Genomic DNA, 15,531 nt, shown 5'->3' with positions numbered 1-15,531 from the left:
TGGAGGTGGGTGAGAGAGCTATGGATGCATAATGCATTTTGGTTGAAATAGTAACAAGAAGGTGAGCAGTGAAAAGGAGAAACTTGCAAAGAAGGCAACTATATTTTCCTCAAAGATACTTATATGGTATCTTGTTTTCTAATTTAAGTTAGGTTTTGTTTCTCATGTTTTTTTTTTCTTTTTTTTTTTTTTATAAAAAAATTGGTGAAATCCCAGACATTCACCAAATTCACTTGTGTAATTTCATCATGAAAATTAACCTTCAAGAAACATGTTATACATGTCTTTGGCACAATTCTTTTCCCTAGTTTAATTCGATATGTTATTCAACTTCATTTCTTCAATATATATGGTAATCAATACTAAAAAAAATAATATATATATATATATATAGAGAGAGAGAGAACTTCACAGTTTGAAAAGTTTCTATCGTGGATGACTATACTGGTGGACTACATTTTCGATTGAACTTTACTTATAAAGTCAGGAGTTAAAAAATTAAAGTCGCGATTGCTAGGAGAGATTTATCTTTAATATAAACAAGTTGTGATTGCTCTTACTTATATATATATACTGATCGAGTGATTTTCTATCGATAAAGATTATGAGTTAGAACAGAACAAGTGATCGCGAGAGTAACTTTCATATTAACTTAGGTCAGATATTAAGAATTCAAATAAAATGAACAAAAGAGTGAACTAAAAGTGATACCAAAACAAAATGAATTAAAGAACACATGAGCCAAATTGAAGATAGTGGAGAAAAATGGCTTAATTAGAGAGTAGTTGAGGAAAAGTTCGATTTAGACTGTATTGGTTTCGATTTTATGGTTATAACTTAACCACTCCTATTGTCTTCATGCATCGACGGTTACAATGTGACGGTTTTTTTCACATGGCCACCGGCCGGACGTATTCCCTTTCTCGAAGCTGGTGCAAAAATTTGTACAGACAACCAAATTTCCATATTTGGGAGACAAGGTGAAAGGAAAGTAAATAATAAGAGGTATAATAATTCAAATAATTAGATTAAATTATTTAATTAGTTAAAACTCGCGGTTGGATAAATCACTAATCCTGAATGAGTGTAGAGACAGTGTGCAAATAAAAAAATTGCGTTTAAAACTCTAAAACGACAAAGAAATTAATACATCAAATATCCCAATATTTGCTATTCACGTCACTTCTTGTTTGGCTATATTTGCACATCAACATTTTTGGCCTGCAATTTCTTCAAGTTATAAAAGATCTATCTCTTCGTAATCAAAGATGGAACCAGAAAATAGTGTTTCCAGAGGGACTCAAGTTAAGCTATATTCAATAATTAAAGCCTAACAGCTTTATTCCGTACTTAAAAGCCTAACCACTATATTCTTAGCTATAAAACTCCCTCTTATCCTCTTTGGAAGGACAGTTGACATATTCTACGGAATACTATTTTTCTTATTAGTCTCAGTTTAATTTTTGTAACTAACAATCATGTATATTCCTTAAAAGCCTTTTCGAATCTTGATACACCCTCATCACAGGAAGAAACTCACCATGGAAATTGCTTCAAGTCTTCATTTCACCTTCTTCATGTTCATGTTTCTGCTCCTTTTCGCATTTTTTTTAAACAAACCAGAATCCTCCTATAGCTTCACCTCCAAGAACCGAATTTACTCCAAGTTCGGTTCAGTTTTAGAAACCCAAATACCAAGAAACCCCAAAATCAATGATTACTCTGGTCCAACACCTAAACACCCGTTAGATCCACTTACAATACAAGAAATCAATAAGGTTAGAGCCATTCTTTTATCTTTCTATAAGCCCTTTTTGTCTTCTAACAAGTTTCCTACTATTCATTCTTTATCACTTGATGAGCCTGAAAAGTCTTTAGTATCGGAGTGGAAACAAGGTGACCCTTTCCCTCCTAGAAAAGGACTGGTAATTGCAGTCTTGAATGGTCAAACTCATCTTCTCAATGTTGACTTGGCTTTGGGCCAGGTCACAGCCCATGAAATCAACTCAGCTTCAGGTTATCCTATGCTGTCCATGGAAGATATTTCAGCTGCAGTTCAAGTAGCACTGTCTTACAAGGAGCTGAACCAGTCTGCTATAGCAAGAGGAGTTCACTTATCAGATTTGTCTTGCATAACCCCCTCACCTGGTTGGTTTGGGTCTCATGAAGAAGGAAGAAGGGTTATTAAGGTCCAATGCTTCTCTAGCCAGGGTACACCAAATTTTTTCATGAGACCACTTGAAGGGTTAACCATGACAGTAGACCTTGACAAGAAAGAAGTGGTAAAATTTTCTGATACAGGGAGGGGAATTCCAATTCCAAAAGAAACAAATACTGATTACAGATATATAGAACAAGAAAAGCGAATTGAAATGGACCCTATAAACCCGATATCAATGGAGCAGCCAAAAGGTCCTAGCTTTACAGTAGAAAATGGACATTTGGTTAAATGGGCAAATTGGGTTTTCCATTTGAAGGCTGATCAAAGAGAAGGCATGGTTATTTCTAGAGCTATGGTTAAAGATTCAGAGACTGGAGTGCTAAGAAGTGTAATGTATAAAGGGTTTTGTTCAGAAATGTTTGTCCCTTACATGGACCCAGATGAGAATTGGTATTTTAAGTCATATATGGATGCTGGTGAGTTTGGTTTAGGGGCAACTGCTATGCCACTTGTGCCATTAAATGATTGCCCTAGGTTTTCACATTATATGGATGCTGTTTTTGTTTCTTCTGAAGGAACACCCTATGTTCAGCCCGATATGATTTGTCTGTTCGAAAGATATGCTGGGGATATTGGTTGGCGTCACTCCGAGATTCCTGTTAATGGTTTTAAGGTACCTAAAATCAATTACTGCATATTTTTGTTTGTGAAATTAGAGTATATATATATATATATATATATATATATATTTATTTATTTAAGGTAGATATTGAACACTTGATTTTGGCTTCAAAATGTGGAGCAGATCAGAGAATCAAGACCTAAAGTGACATTAGTGGCTCGAATGGCAGCATCAATTGGAAACTATGACTACATATTTGATTGGGAATTTCAAACTGATGGTTTAATTCGGATTAAGGTAAACTCTGTTCCTGTCATTTATTTAATTTCACTTCATTTTCTTTAATTATTAAGCATTTTATACATATCTAAGCAGGTCTCTCTTTCTGGGATGCTAATGGTAAAAGGGACTCCTCATCAAAATGTGCATCAAATACCAAATGAAGAAGAAATGTCAAGCCCTTTAGTCTCTGAAAATGTTATTGGTGTTGTTCATGATCATTTCATCACATTCCATCTCGACATGGATATTGATGACACTAATAACACATTTGTTAAGGTTCGTTTAGTCAAGGAACAGAAATTTCCTGGTGAAACACCTAGAAAAAGCTACTTAAAAGCCAAGAGAGAGACAGTTAAAACAGAGGAAGATGCAAAAATTAAGCTTAAGCTTTATGACCCTTCAGAATTTCATGTAATTAACCCTTCAAGAAGGTCTAGATTGGGGAATCCAGCTGGGTACAGAATTGTTCCTGGTGGTACTGCAGCTAGCTTGCTCGATCACCTTGATCCTCCTCAACTACGAGGTGCTTACACTAACAATCAGGTACTTTCAATCACTTGCACTTGTTCCATGGATTAACAGTAATAAAGATTTTGAATTTCCATTTGCAAAATTTAATGTTAATTAGATATGGGTGACCCCCTATAACCGGAGTGAACAATGGGCTGGTGGACTTCTGGTGTATCAAAGCCGAGGGGATGACACACTTGCTGTGTGGTCTGAAAGATATAAGACATTAATTTGTATTATCAAATTCTGTTTTGTTTTTTGAGCATAATTAATCAAATGTTGTAATTTTTAACGTTAAACAGGAACAGAGATATCGAGGATAAGGACATTGTGTTATGGTATACACTTGGATTCCATCACATTCCATGCCAAGAGGATTTCCCTGTAATGCCAACAGTGTCATCTAGCTTTGATCTAAAGCCTGTCAATTTCTTTGAGAACAGTCCAATTCTTAGGGCTCCGCCCATTTTTGAAAAGGATCTGCCCGTCTGCCGGCCTGCTGTCTGATCTGGGACGGTCTGGGCCAGTGTTCACGGGCTTGAGAATCATGGCCCAATGATTTCTGACAGCACAATGCGAATTTTAATGAGTTTAAGTAATTGATTGAAAAAAAAAAAGCAAAAAAAAAAAAAAAAAAAAAAAATTTAGACACTCCAAATGTAAGTATCCGTTGTTGTTAATAAGGTCCAGAGGTTATTTTAATTTTTAAAAAATTCTAAATGAGTATTCTGCTGCTACTAGTGCGCCATGATTCTTTTGTGAATATCTTATTTTGGGAGTGGTGGGCCGGCGAGTCTTTGTCCGTTACGCGAATCTCAATATTCCAGATCCAGATACCAACTAATGCTCGAAGATTCTAATATTTGGCTCCACCAGATATTATTGTATTGTATTATGCATAGATTTCTCTTTGTAGTTAGTAATAGCCAGAAATAATATAGGAAAAATACTATGCAAGACGTTGATTGCGGACAATTATTTTGTGTTTTCCAATAAAAACAAATAAATTATTTATCATTAAATCTTGAAATCACACAAAATAAATCTGATAATGCAAGTAGTAGTAATTAAGTATTCATGTTATTTTTATTAATTATTAATTATGAATTGTTGATCTAAAAAGAGTTTATATTACGTACACTTGGAATTATTAAATTTATATTTTCATATTAATGTGAGTTTTTAATAAAAAATTTGTGCTAGCAGATTTATAATTTTAAGATGGTCCATATATAATTATCCTAAACTTAATGATGGATGCGCAGGGTTGGAAAAATATATAGTATTATTCATGCCATTGATTTAGCAAATTAATGAAATAAAGATACTAGCTTAGTATTTATACATGTCTATTTATGGATGGAAGCTTAAAAAAATTTGAGAAATTGTGTCCAATTAGACTTTTGAGAATCAAGATTCATTTTCCAAAATCCCTTTTATCTTCTTTTAGAACCTAACACAAAACATTTTTTCTTTTAACACTCAACATAAAATATCAGACACTGATTCCTAGTAGTGCCAGGTGTTTTTTAGGCCACGAAAGCATATAGTATGCTTTTGCGAGTGTACACCTCAATGTCATCACTTGTCATATTGGCACTTTCCTTCTAAATTAGTCCCTCCATTAGCTCTCTGTCACTCTTATCCATTTCTTTCCATTCAGTTCCATCCCTTAATATTACAACCCATAACAAACAGCTGAGATAGCAGTAATTAAGAGTGAAGTTCATGGAATCAAGAAACTTCCTCCGTTTCCTCCTAATCTTTGCAAGTGGAGCTCTTCTTTTACTCTTCACTTGGACTCATCTCCCCTACGCTACACCCCCTACCACGGCTGACTTCCTCGACTGTGCCACCGCCACCACCTCCCTTTGGTGCACCAGCTCCAAAAACCGTTTCCAATCCAAAAATATCCTCAAGAAACCGCCAAGACCCACTCGCCAACACAACCATGACTCCGACGTCCCCCACCATCCGCTTGATCCTTTAACCATTAAAGAACTTAACAAAGTCCGTACAATCCTATCATCGCATCAGCTGTTCAAGTCGTCATCTTCCTTTGCTCTTCACTCTGTAGTCTTGGAAGAGCCAGATAAGTCGCTTGTTCTTAGATGGCGAAAGGGAGATCCCATGTTGCCAAGAAAGGCTGCCGTGGTCGCACGTGTCAACGGCCAATCACACGTGCTAACGGTGGACTTAACTACGAGCGAGGTTGACATACAAGAAACGAATCCACTATCCGGTTATCCGACGATGACGATAGAGGATATGACTACAGCGACATGGGCTCCACTATCAAACGCTGATTTCAACCGTACGATCATCCAGCGTGGAGTTGCTCTTAAGGATCTGGCTTGCCTGCCCATATCTCTAGGCTGGTATGGTAAAAATGAAGAGAACAGGAGATTAATTAAGGTACAGTGCTATTCCATGAAGGGCACTGCAAACTTTTACATGAGGCCAATAGAAGGGTTGACTGTTCTGCTTGACATGGACACTAAAGAGGTAGTGGAGATATCAGACAAAGGAAGGAACATACCCATACCGAAGGCCGCCAATACAGATTATCTTTACTCCACCGTTAAAGTCAACCAACAGATGAAGCTGGTCAATCCGATTTCCATAGAGCAACCAAAGGGGCCGAGTTTTACTGTAGAAGATAATCACTTGGTTAAATGGGCAAACTGGGAATTTCACCTTAAACCCGACCCGAGAGCTGGGGTTATTATTTCTGGCGCTAAGGTCCAGGACCCGGATACTGGAGAGACGAGGAACGTGATGTACAAAGGGTTTACATCAGAGTTATTCGTGCCATATATGGACCCTACTGACGCGTGGTATTTTAAGACTTACATGGATGCGGGTGAATACGGGTTCGGATTGCAGGCCATGCCCCTTGACCCGCTTAATGATTGTCCCCGGAATGCCTACTACATGGACGGAGTGTTTCCCGCCGGTGATGGAACGCCATATATCCGATCAAACATGATTTGCGTGTTTGAGAGTTATACTGGTGACATCGGGTGGCGGCACTCCGAAAGCCCGATTACCGGTATGGAGGTAAGACTACTTCGAAAGACACTGTACAGTTAATGCAATCTAACTATTAAACAAAAAAATTGCAGGTTTAATATGCAAATTTTTTATACTGATTATTTTTTATTCCAAAAAAAAAAAAAAGAAACAGTATGGAAAAAACTTGCAGCTCTTATTTGCTGATAACATTAGCACTAAAATTGTTGTTGTCGTTTCTTTTGTTTTTGTTTGACAGATTAGAGAAGTCAGGCCAAAAGTGACGCTTGTGGTGAGAATGGCAGCATCAGTTGCTAACTATGATTATATAGTTGATTGGGAGTTCCAGATAGATGGGCTAATCAGAATTAAGGTTAGTGATTATATATATATATATCTGCTGTTACAATTATATTATAAGCCCAGTTAGAGAAGAACTATAAAGCTTACATCTTTATGTTCTTTTACCTTTTTCAAAAGCATCTTTCTGTTCTTTGAAAATATCAGAAAAGATGCAATCTTTATCAATCAGCATCAGCTCCACTTGCTGGGGTGGAAAAAATTTCAATACGGACTTCTTGCCTCTAGTCACTATAATTATTTTCTTGGAAATGTTTGAATTGGACTTTTCTTTGGCTAATCTGTGAAGCAAAATGGTCATTTGTCACAGGTTGGACTTAGTGGAATTCTGATGGTGAAAGGCACCTCATATGAAAACATGAATCAAGTAGCTGGCAAAGAAAATCTCTATGGTACCCTTTTATCAGAAAATGTGATCGGTGTCATCCATGACCATTATATCACATTTTATCTTGATATGGACGTTGATGGCTCTGATAATTCCTTTGTTAAGCTAAACGTCCAAAAGAAACGTACCTCACCTGGAGAATCACCTAGAAGAAGCTACTTGACAGCTAAAAGAAATGTTGCGAAGACTGAAAAAGACGCACAAATCCAACTCAAACTTTATGATCCGTCGGAGTTTCATGTGATTAATCCGAATAAAAAGACTCGTGTGGGAAACCCGGTTGGTTATAAAGTGGTGCCTGGTGGCACCGCTGCTAGCTTGCTTGACCTTGATGATCCTCCACAGAAACGTGGAGCATTTACAAATAATCAAATATGGGTCACTCCATATAATCGGAGCGAGCAATGGGCCGGCGGGTTATTTGTTTACCAGAGTCAAGGTGAAGACACTCTTGCTGTATGGTCCGACAGGTAAGAAATTTGGATAGTTTTTGTTCAAAAAGTAGGAAACTTTTTTTCAATGGTTAAAGAGTGATGTTGATTTTTTTTTTTTTGTTTTGAAGGGATCGTCCAATTGAGAACAAGGACATAGTAGTGTGGTACACATTAGGATTCCATCATATACCATGTCAGGAGGATTTTCCAATAATGCCAACAGTATCAGCCAGCTTTGATCTTAAGCCAGTCAATTTCTTTGAGAGCAACCCTATTCTTCGGATCCCACCAAATGTTGAGAAAGATTTGCCTGTTTGTAGACCTTCAGATTCTGCTTGAAGTGGCATAGTACCAAATAATTTGCATAATTTACAAATGTAGCAGGTTGTCCCATGGCTTGGGAAATAAAATTGCGTATGGTCTCCTTGTACAAATAGCATATATTAAATGAAAATATTGTCATGCTCTCAAATAATGTCATAAAAAATAATGATGAAACACTAATTTATTTTCAACCAAAATGCTGGTTTTACTATTTGATTTTACAATTATTTACATGGTACTGAACGCGTTTAATCGTTATATTAAGTTGTCTTGGTAATATCGATAAGATTATTAATCAATTCGCATACTTCAACTATAATTTTTTAATACTTAGTTCCATATTGTACTTTTCAGTTTTTAATTAGGATTGAGATACTAAAGTAACCCCAAGAACTGCAGTTAGCTAATTATACATTGTCCCCATGCTCTTTTCAACCCTATAAGAGCTTCCACCAGTCATTTGTATTGCGCTTTAAACAGTGGCCATGATCAAGAAATGATACAAAAGATGAAAAAGACATCCAAATTGTACGTGATTGGTGATTTTTGCATGCTCTTTTTGTGCTGATTGCGGGTAAAAAATCATAAGAAATTAAATTAACGATTATGCCAAAAGTTGCTAATAACGATTAGTGTGATATTATATCCATCAACCACGTATAATGTGTGTCCACATGCAGATAATTGTATATAGTTATGATGAGTCAAGCTTCCACTCACCGTGAACATCATATAGGAACTAAAAATAAAATTAGAAAAAAGAACAGCGATAATATCATGATATTATCTCAACACATTTAGAAATAAGATTAGGTTTAAATGATCTCATACACATAAGGTTTCTATCACATACCATGTCGTGAAGATTTCCCATTAATGCCAGCAGCAGTATCAGAAAGCTTTGATCTAAAAAACCAGCAATCTTATGCTTGACAGTAAGCCCACATCAGATTCATTACAAGAACCCAGAATACAAAAATTATAACAAAAGCCCACCATCTATGTTCATGTAGATGGAAAATCGGAAGAGCTCAAGGAGTAGCTCACAAGTTAAATGGATTGGCCTAGATTTCTTATCAATTCTTGTATAAAATCACTTAATATTGAGAATATTAACCTAAGTAAATCTTTTTATCTTTGGTACAATCATGGACTATACAACAAAAGTAACCTCTCTTTGAAGTAACATTTACTAAATTAATGAAAATTATTGGGTCGAAAGTGTTCAAACTCTAAATCTCCCAATATTTTACATTACTATTATTCTTTTATTTTCATTTTTACAGAAAAACCAAAATAAATGTCTACAGTCACTGTTGCTATCTATGCATAGAGGGCTAAGTTGGACAATCTAGGAGTCGGAATAACCATCAGAGGAGTAGCTTTCTCATGAACAATCCCAAACTTCTCTGAAGTATCAGGCTTTTCACCATTCGGCAATTCCCAATTAAACATATGCAAGAATGTGGCCATCACATACATTACCATTCTTTCAGCTAAAGGAAGTCCTGCACAAACCCTCCTACCAGACCCAAATGGTAAATACTGCAAATGATTCCCATTATAATCCAACTCACTGCCCTTTCCATCCAAAAACCTCGCTGGTTCAAACTCTGTAGGGTTGTCCCAAAACTCAGGGTCCTTGTGCAGAGCCCAAGCATTCAAGAAAACCGTAGCGCCCTTTGGGATGGTGTAGCCACCGACGTTGCAGGAGTCTTTAGGGCAACGTGGCAGGAGTAATGGTGCCACCGGATGAAATCTTAGTGCTTCTTTTACAATTGCATGTAAATATGGCAATTCTTGAATGTGGGATTCTTCAACTAGGTTGTTGGCTCCTACTACTTTTGTTAATTCTTGTTGAGCTTTCTTTAGCATTTGGGGATGAAGCATCAATTCTGTCATGGTCCACTCTACTGTTCTTGAAGATGTGTCGGTTCCACCAATTACACTATTCTGTTAAAAAGAGAAAGAACGAAGGATATGTATATACTTGTTTTTGGTTATTATTATTATTTGGATGATAAATAAATAAAACAAAAAAAGGATACAAACAAAGAAAAAATGGAGCATGGGCCAATCAAAATTTTCAAAAATTACGATGTCCATAAAAAATTCACTATTTTGTAAAGCCAAATTCAAATAAAAAAATCTATGGGCAATATCCCCTCCTTCTCCCAATGGTCACGAACTGATTTTTGTTTCTGCATAGTATACCAATATCTCCTCACATGTTACCACTTGATTTAACTTTTGTGAAAGGAGTTCATCATAAAAGAAATAAATTCTCCTCTACTTAAAACTCTTTAAATTTTTTGAAGCGAAAAGTTTTGAGTTTGAATCGTTAAAAAAATTTCAGTAACTTATAACTTAAAGAGAGTGTTACTCATTTCTATATATTGTGTAACGCACGTATTATTTTAGTTCGTAGAGTCTCCTAATCAATAAAAAAAAAAAAACATAATATATGATCATAATTTCTAATGAAATATCCTAAAATCAAGAATAAAAAAGTTAAAATGACGCATGCAGGAGACGAAAAAAGAGATTATTTACCATAAGCAAGCCCTTAATTTGTTGTCTGGAAATTGATCTTCCAGTTTCTTGATCTTTAAACTCTAACAAGAAATGCATGAAGTCCTTTCTTTCTTTATTTACCTCCACCTTTTCTTTTCCTTGCGTCAACTCTTTCTTCATTACATACTTATCTATAACATAATCATATATATCCTCAATCTTTTGCGATGCCTCCTTCATTTCCCTCTCCACCCCTTGAATATCAAATCTTGCAAGAAACGGGAATAAATCTGAAACATTTGGCTTTCCTAAAATCTGAACCAGCTCTGCCGTTGCGGACCTAAACTTAGCTCCAACACTAATCTCCTCTTCTCCGTCAAGGGTGGCACCCCAAAACATTCCTGACATCATGTTAATTATTGTCAAAAATATCAATTCTCCAAAATTAATAGCCTTTCCGCTTTTCTTCTCAAACAAATCTTTTACACTTTTCCTGACTTTGTTTCTCCTAAGTGGATAAAACGACTCAAGATTTGCATTGCTCTGCATCTCACGGACGAATATCTTGCGCAGCACCCGCCATTCGGGACCATACGGTGCAAATGCTATGTCGTTTCCACCGTATGAGAAGGTTTTTGCTGCGACAGATGGAATTCTGTTAGCGAATGTAATGTCATTTTGACGTACGATTTCTCTTATCAGAGTTTGAGAGCTCACTACGACACATAATTTTTGTCCAATTGAGAGCTTGTAGATTGGACCGTATTTTTGAGCCAGTTGCATGAAGAGTTGGTGCATATTGTGGCGAATAAAAGGAAGATAGCCAACTATTGGAAGGCCAAGTGGCCCTGGTGGCAACCGAACCTTAGGTTTTGAATTCTTGAATGCCCACAAGAGTAAACAAGCTAATAATATGGGAACTGATAAAGAAATGAAGAGTGATGATTCAATTTGGTGCTGTTGCTCTTTGACATTGAAAATCCATGAATTGAACCAGTTATAGATTGTCTTTGCGAGGTTACAGACAGACATTGGAGAAAGAGAATTGTAATGAAAAGATTGAGTGGAGGTAATTATGGATTGAGTACTCAGTAGTCTCTCTAATTATATACAGTTGTGAGCTTGGAATTAAACTCAGGCTATTGTTTTGTTGTCGCCCAAAAATAGCTTACGTATATGTTTTCAATTATGATTTTTTAAAAAAAATAATCTAATAGTAAATTAATTTTCAATATTAGGTTCTGATTCAATTCAGTCAATTTAAACTAGAATTTTTCGGTTTCAGTCAACTTTGGCAGGCTCTATGGTTAAATTAATTCTGCAATTGCTAAGGAAATGTCCAAGAAAATAATATTTAAAAGCTTGAAATGTCATTTCTTGCTAACCGTCTATAGTTTTTAATTGCACGCTTTTCCAATAATTACAGAATCCAATTGTAAATTTGGCCGGCTCCATAATTTATTCTGCATTTGATAAGGAAATGTCCAAGACAATATTGTTTTTAATGCTTGGAACCTAATCCTTTCTCATTCTTGGTTTAAAACTTTTAAAATAAAATGAATGATTAATATATCAAGATTTTAATTAATTTTTATTAGACTTTTTTCCACCATTTAATAAATTCAATTAATATTAATATTTACATACGTTACTATATAAAAGTATCATGAAAAAGTAAAAAAAAAAAAAAAGTTCAAAAATATAAATGAAACTCTTATTTTGAAATATCTAAAAGAATAAATGAAAATTATAATTTTAGATTATCGTGGAATCGGTGTTTGTTGTCTTTTCCATAGATGTGGACAGGAGCACAATAATTCAACATCTTTCGACAAAATTGGATGTAATAGTACATCACTAACCTTACTCTCGTCCGGATGTATTCAAAACCAGCTAAAATATGTAGAGTTGTTTTTTATTTTTTTATTTTCCAAAATTTAGCTGTTGAATCACAATTTATATATTATTTAGTAAAATTAAGTTCGATATAATCAAAACCAAGTAAATGTAAATTTAAGCCAAAAAATACTAGCATCTTTTTTTTTTTTTTTTTTTTTTTTTTTTGGAAACGTTGAAATTTTTAAATGAAAAAAAAAATAGTAAAAGCTATTCTTATAAATATGCACTTATGTAAGGATAAATTTAGTAGTTAACTATATTTTATTTTAAAATAAATGTATATTATTAATTTTCTGTCTTACTTTAATAGATTATCATATCATGTCATGTGTGAAAATTTTCTAATACATCCATTTCACCTTTTTGAATTTTTTTTTTCCTGACATTGACACGCTATGCCTCAAAGATTGAGAGGAAGAAAATTATAGATAAGACAGGAAGTCATATATATAATCTTAACCAAGTTTCGTAATTGGCTATAATTTTATTTTGACTATTTAGCTATTATATTTTGTACATAAAATAATTAGAGTCCTGTCATATGTGTTTATAGATGTAAAGTGGAGTGTGGACCGACGAAAATGATATTTCACCATTTTTGAACTTGTCCGGCTACGCATAAATCAAGGTAATAATAATAATAAAAAAAAAAGCACTTAAGGAAATTTAAATTACACTCAATATATGTATGGATACGATTTATACGAAGCAGGATAATATATAGACAACTGGCGGCACATAAATATGCATATGATGCAAAGAAATAGATACGTCTTCTTCTAGTACAAGTCCGCATTAGAGAGCCTAGGTTTAGGTACAAGAATTAAGGACTTCATTTTCTTGACGACTATACCAAATTTGTCTGATAATTCTAGTTCAGTACCTTGTGGTAATTTCCATTCAAATGAATGCAAGAATGAAGCCAAAACGTACATAACCATCCGTTCTGCTAATGGAATTCCTGCACAAACTCTCCTTCCTGATCCAAGTGGTAAGTACTGAAAATTGTTGCCAGAATAATCAAATTTGCTAGATTCACTAATTAAGAACCTCTCAGGTATAAATTCCAAGGGATTGTCCCAAAAAAGGGGATCCCTATGGATAGCATAAACATTGACAAAAACAGCAGTACCCTTGGGTATGGTATAGCCACCTAATGTAGTTGATTGACTTGAAACATGAGGCAGTAACAGAGGAAGTGCAGGGTGCAAACGTAATGTCTCCTTGAGGACAGCATCTAAATATTTCAACTTGTGCAAATGGGAATCTTCTACAGTGTTGTTAATTCCAACGACTTCATCTAATTCTTGATAGACTTTCTTCATTACTTCTTGATGTAGCATTATCTCTGCCATTGCCCATTCTAGCATGGTCGATGATGTGTCAGTGCCACCCACCATAATGTCCTATCAAGAACAGAATTTATGAAGCACCAAAATTGTAGTAAGAAAATGTCTAACTCGTAACATATATTGTTTTAACAGGAAAAGAAAAAGAAATGAAAAAACCAAAAATTAATAAATTAAGAATAATCATACTAATAGCACAGCTTTGAGTTGATCGGTAGTGATAGATGTTTCAGAATCTCCATTCTTGTTAAAATCCAAAAGAATCTGCAAGAAGTCTTTCTTCCTCATCTTGCTCTTATCTTCTTCAACACCATCGATATACAAACGTTGCTCTATTATAGAATTAAGAATCTCATCAATACGTGAAAGTACATTTCTTGCTTGACTTTCTATACCTTGCAAATCAAACCTTGCAAGAATCGGAAAAAGATAAAAAATATTAGGCCTTCCTATAAGTACCATAATTTCCCCTGCCAATTTCCTGAACTCTGAAAGAGAACTTATAGCTTTCTCTCCTGTAATCATTCCACCGCACAACATTCTGATAGCAGAATTTTCAGTTATCTCAAATACCAATTCACCAAAGTCTATTGACAGGTTATCACCAGCTTTTTTAAACACATCTCTTATACCTTTCTCCACTTCGTGCTTCCTCATGGGATAACAAGCTTCAATATTTGAATTACTTAACATTTCTCGAACAAAAACTTTTCTCATCTTGCTCCATTCAGGACCGTACGATGACCATGATATCTCATTTCCACCATAAGTGACAACCTTTGCAGCTATTGGCGGGTCTCTGTTGGCAAAAATCTTATCTTTATCACGGAAAACTTCTTTGGCTAGCGATGGAGTGCTTACAACTACGTGTAATTTGTTCCCAAGCCAGAGTTTGTAGATAGGGCCATATAATTGAGCTAATTCTGTGAACTCTTTGTGGAGGAAAGTGCCCAGGAATGGAAGGTAACCAACTAACGGCAAGCCCCGAGGGCCTGGAGGCAATGGAGGGATTAGTTTCTTTAATTGCTTGAGTTTCCATAATAAGCAGAAGAGTGTAACTATTGTGACTGTTATGGTAATTGCTGCTTTGAAAATGTTATGCCTCTCGTTGCTGCTAGAAGCCCAGTACCAGGACCATAAACTATTAGCCATTTTCAAAGTTTTTGAGAGTGATATTGAAGATGGAAATGGGATCCAATTAGCTAGAGCTGCTCTTTTATGAACATATTGTAAAACTCTCATTTTTTTTTTTTTTTTTGTTAAAAAGAAGAAGAAACCACTGTTTAACTCAATTATATTAAAACTGTATTGTCTTTTTTCGATCTGTTGGATAGACTGATAAAAAAAATTATATTATCTTTCTACCCTAAGATATTTATATATAAAGAATATTTTATAGATATGCATTGATGATAGGCCAAATAAATAGATTGTCCACTGAACTTTTAAAAAATAATCATACGGTACTTCTAACTTTATAGGGAACCATTTATGCATCTAAAGCTAATGTTTTTGACCATTTAAGCACCTGTCAAATCTGGTATAAGTGCATCCTTTTCAAATATGTAGACTACGATAAATAATTTAAAGTAGAACAAATTTTAATTTTCAGATCAGCAATCTAAAAAAAAAAGATAAATAATACAACCACCGATCTCAAGCCCCAACAACCCTTT

General features: G+C 35.0%; 4 protein-coding genes across 6 annotated transcripts; 2 read left to right on the top strand and 2 right to left on the bottom strand.

The window, feature by feature from the left end:
* The first annotated feature begins 1,078 nt into the window (after positions 1-1,078).
* Positions 1,079-4,597, top strand: LOC105646082 (amine oxidase [copper-containing] gamma 1). Of its 3 annotated transcripts, XM_089720811.1 has the most exons (6): positions 1,079-2,637; positions 2,737-2,834; positions 2,967-3,080; positions 3,159-3,608; positions 3,694-3,782; positions 3,878-4,597. In XM_089720811.1, the coding sequence occupies exons 1-6, from the start codon at positions 1,542-1,544 to the stop codon at positions 4,080-4,082; spliced, it is 2,052 nt and encodes a 683-aa protein (XP_089576937.1). In that variant the 5' UTR covers positions 1,079-1,541; the 3' UTR covers positions 4,083-4,597. The 3 variants fall into 3 exon arrangements, with proteins under 3 accessions (XP_089576937.1, XP_089576936.1, XP_089576938.1); XM_089720810.1 differs by having other exon boundaries at positions 1,081-2,834; XM_089720812.1 differs by lacking the exon at positions 3,694-3,782 and having other exon boundaries at positions 1,083-2,834; positions 3,878-4,030.
* A 511-nt stretch (positions 4,598-5,108) lies between these two features.
* Positions 5,109-8,290, top strand: LOC105645963 (amine oxidase [copper-containing] gamma 2). The gene is made up of 4 exons (XM_012231717.4): positions 5,109-6,635; positions 6,847-6,960; positions 7,258-7,805; positions 7,898-8,290. Exons 1-4 carry the CDS (start codon positions 5,304-5,306, stop codon positions 8,106-8,108), a joined length of 2,205 nt encoding a protein of 734 aa, XP_012087107.1. The 5' UTR covers positions 5,109-5,303; the 3' UTR covers positions 8,109-8,290.
* A 1,027-nt stretch (positions 8,291-9,317) lies between these two features.
* LOC105646083 (flavonoid 3'-monooxygenase CYP75B137) lies at positions 9,318-11,775 on the bottom strand. Its single transcript, XM_020683860.3, has 2 exons — positions 10,647-11,775; positions 9,318-10,046 (listed from the first exon to the last, which is right to left on the bottom strand). The coding sequence occupies exons 1-2, from the start codon at positions 11,637-11,639 to the stop codon at positions 9,417-9,419; spliced, it is 1,623 nt and encodes a 540-aa protein (XP_020539519.1). The 5' UTR covers positions 11,640-11,775; the 3' UTR covers positions 9,318-9,416.
* Positions 11,776-13,204: 1,429 nt separating this feature from the next.
* LOC105646084 (cytochrome P450 71AU50) lies at positions 13,205-15,147 on the bottom strand. The gene is made up of 2 exons (XM_089720042.1): positions 14,045-15,147; positions 13,205-13,912 (listed from the first exon to the last, which is right to left on the bottom strand). Exons 1-2 carry the CDS (start codon positions 15,095-15,097, stop codon positions 13,286-13,288), a joined length of 1,680 nt encoding a protein of 559 aa, XP_089576168.1. The 5' UTR covers positions 15,098-15,147; the 3' UTR covers positions 13,205-13,285.
* Positions 15,148-15,531: the final 384 nt, after the last annotated feature.

The sequence above is a fragment of the Jatropha curcas genome, chromosome 4 (assembly GCF_041381405.1).
Source record: "Jatropha curcas cultivar XTBG-Jc1 chromosome 4, XTBG_Jcur_1.0, whole genome shotgun sequence".
In the NCBI taxonomy this organism is placed as follows: domain Eukaryota; kingdom Viridiplantae; phylum Streptophyta; class Magnoliopsida; order Malpighiales; family Euphorbiaceae; genus Jatropha; species Jatropha curcas.
The sequence above is the reverse complement of the archived record's forward strand: the minus strand, read 5'-3'. Positions and strand labels throughout refer to the sequence as shown.

Bases quoted from the DNA above. Each gene is read 5' to 3' on its own strand.
- LOC105646082 (XM_089720810.1), top strand. From the start codon at position 1,542: ATGGAAATTGCTTCAAGTCTTCATTTCACCTTCTTCATGTTCATGTTT. The intron at 3,609-3,693 runs GTACTTTCAATC...AATGTTAATTAG, and splicing joins GTGCTTACACTAACAATCAG to ATATGGGTGACCCCCTATAA. The intron at 3,783-3,877 runs GTCTGAAAGATA...AACGTTAAACAG, and splicing joins GATGACACACTTGCTGTGTG to GAACAGAGATATCGAGGATA.
- LOC105646084 (XM_089720042.1), bottom strand. From the start codon at position 15,097: ATGAGAGTTTTACAATATGTTCATAAAAGAGCAGCTCTAGCTAATTGG. The intron at 13,913-14,044 runs GTATGATTATTC...TGTTCTTGATAG, and splicing joins AACTCAAAGCTGTGCTATTA to GACATTATGGTGGGTGGCAC.
- LOC105646083 (XM_020683860.3), bottom strand. From the start codon at position 11,639: ATGTCTGTCTGTAACCTCGCAAAGACAATCTATAACTGGTTCAATTCA. The intron at 10,047-10,646 runs GTAAATAATCTC...TCTTTTTAACAG, and splicing joins AAATTAAGGGCTTGCTTATG to AATAGTGTAATTGGTGGAAC.
- LOC105645963 (XM_012231717.4), top strand. From the start codon at position 5,304: ATGGAATCAAGAAACTTCCTCCGTTTCCTCCTAATCTTTGCAAGTGGA. The intron at 6,636-6,846 runs GTAAGACTACTT...TTTGTTTGACAG, and splicing joins GCCCGATTACCGGTATGGAG to ATTAGAGAAGTCAGGCCAAA. The intron at 7,806-7,897 runs GTAAGAAATTTG...TTTGTTTTGAAG, and splicing joins CTTGCTGTATGGTCCGACAG to GGATCGTCCAATTGAGAACA.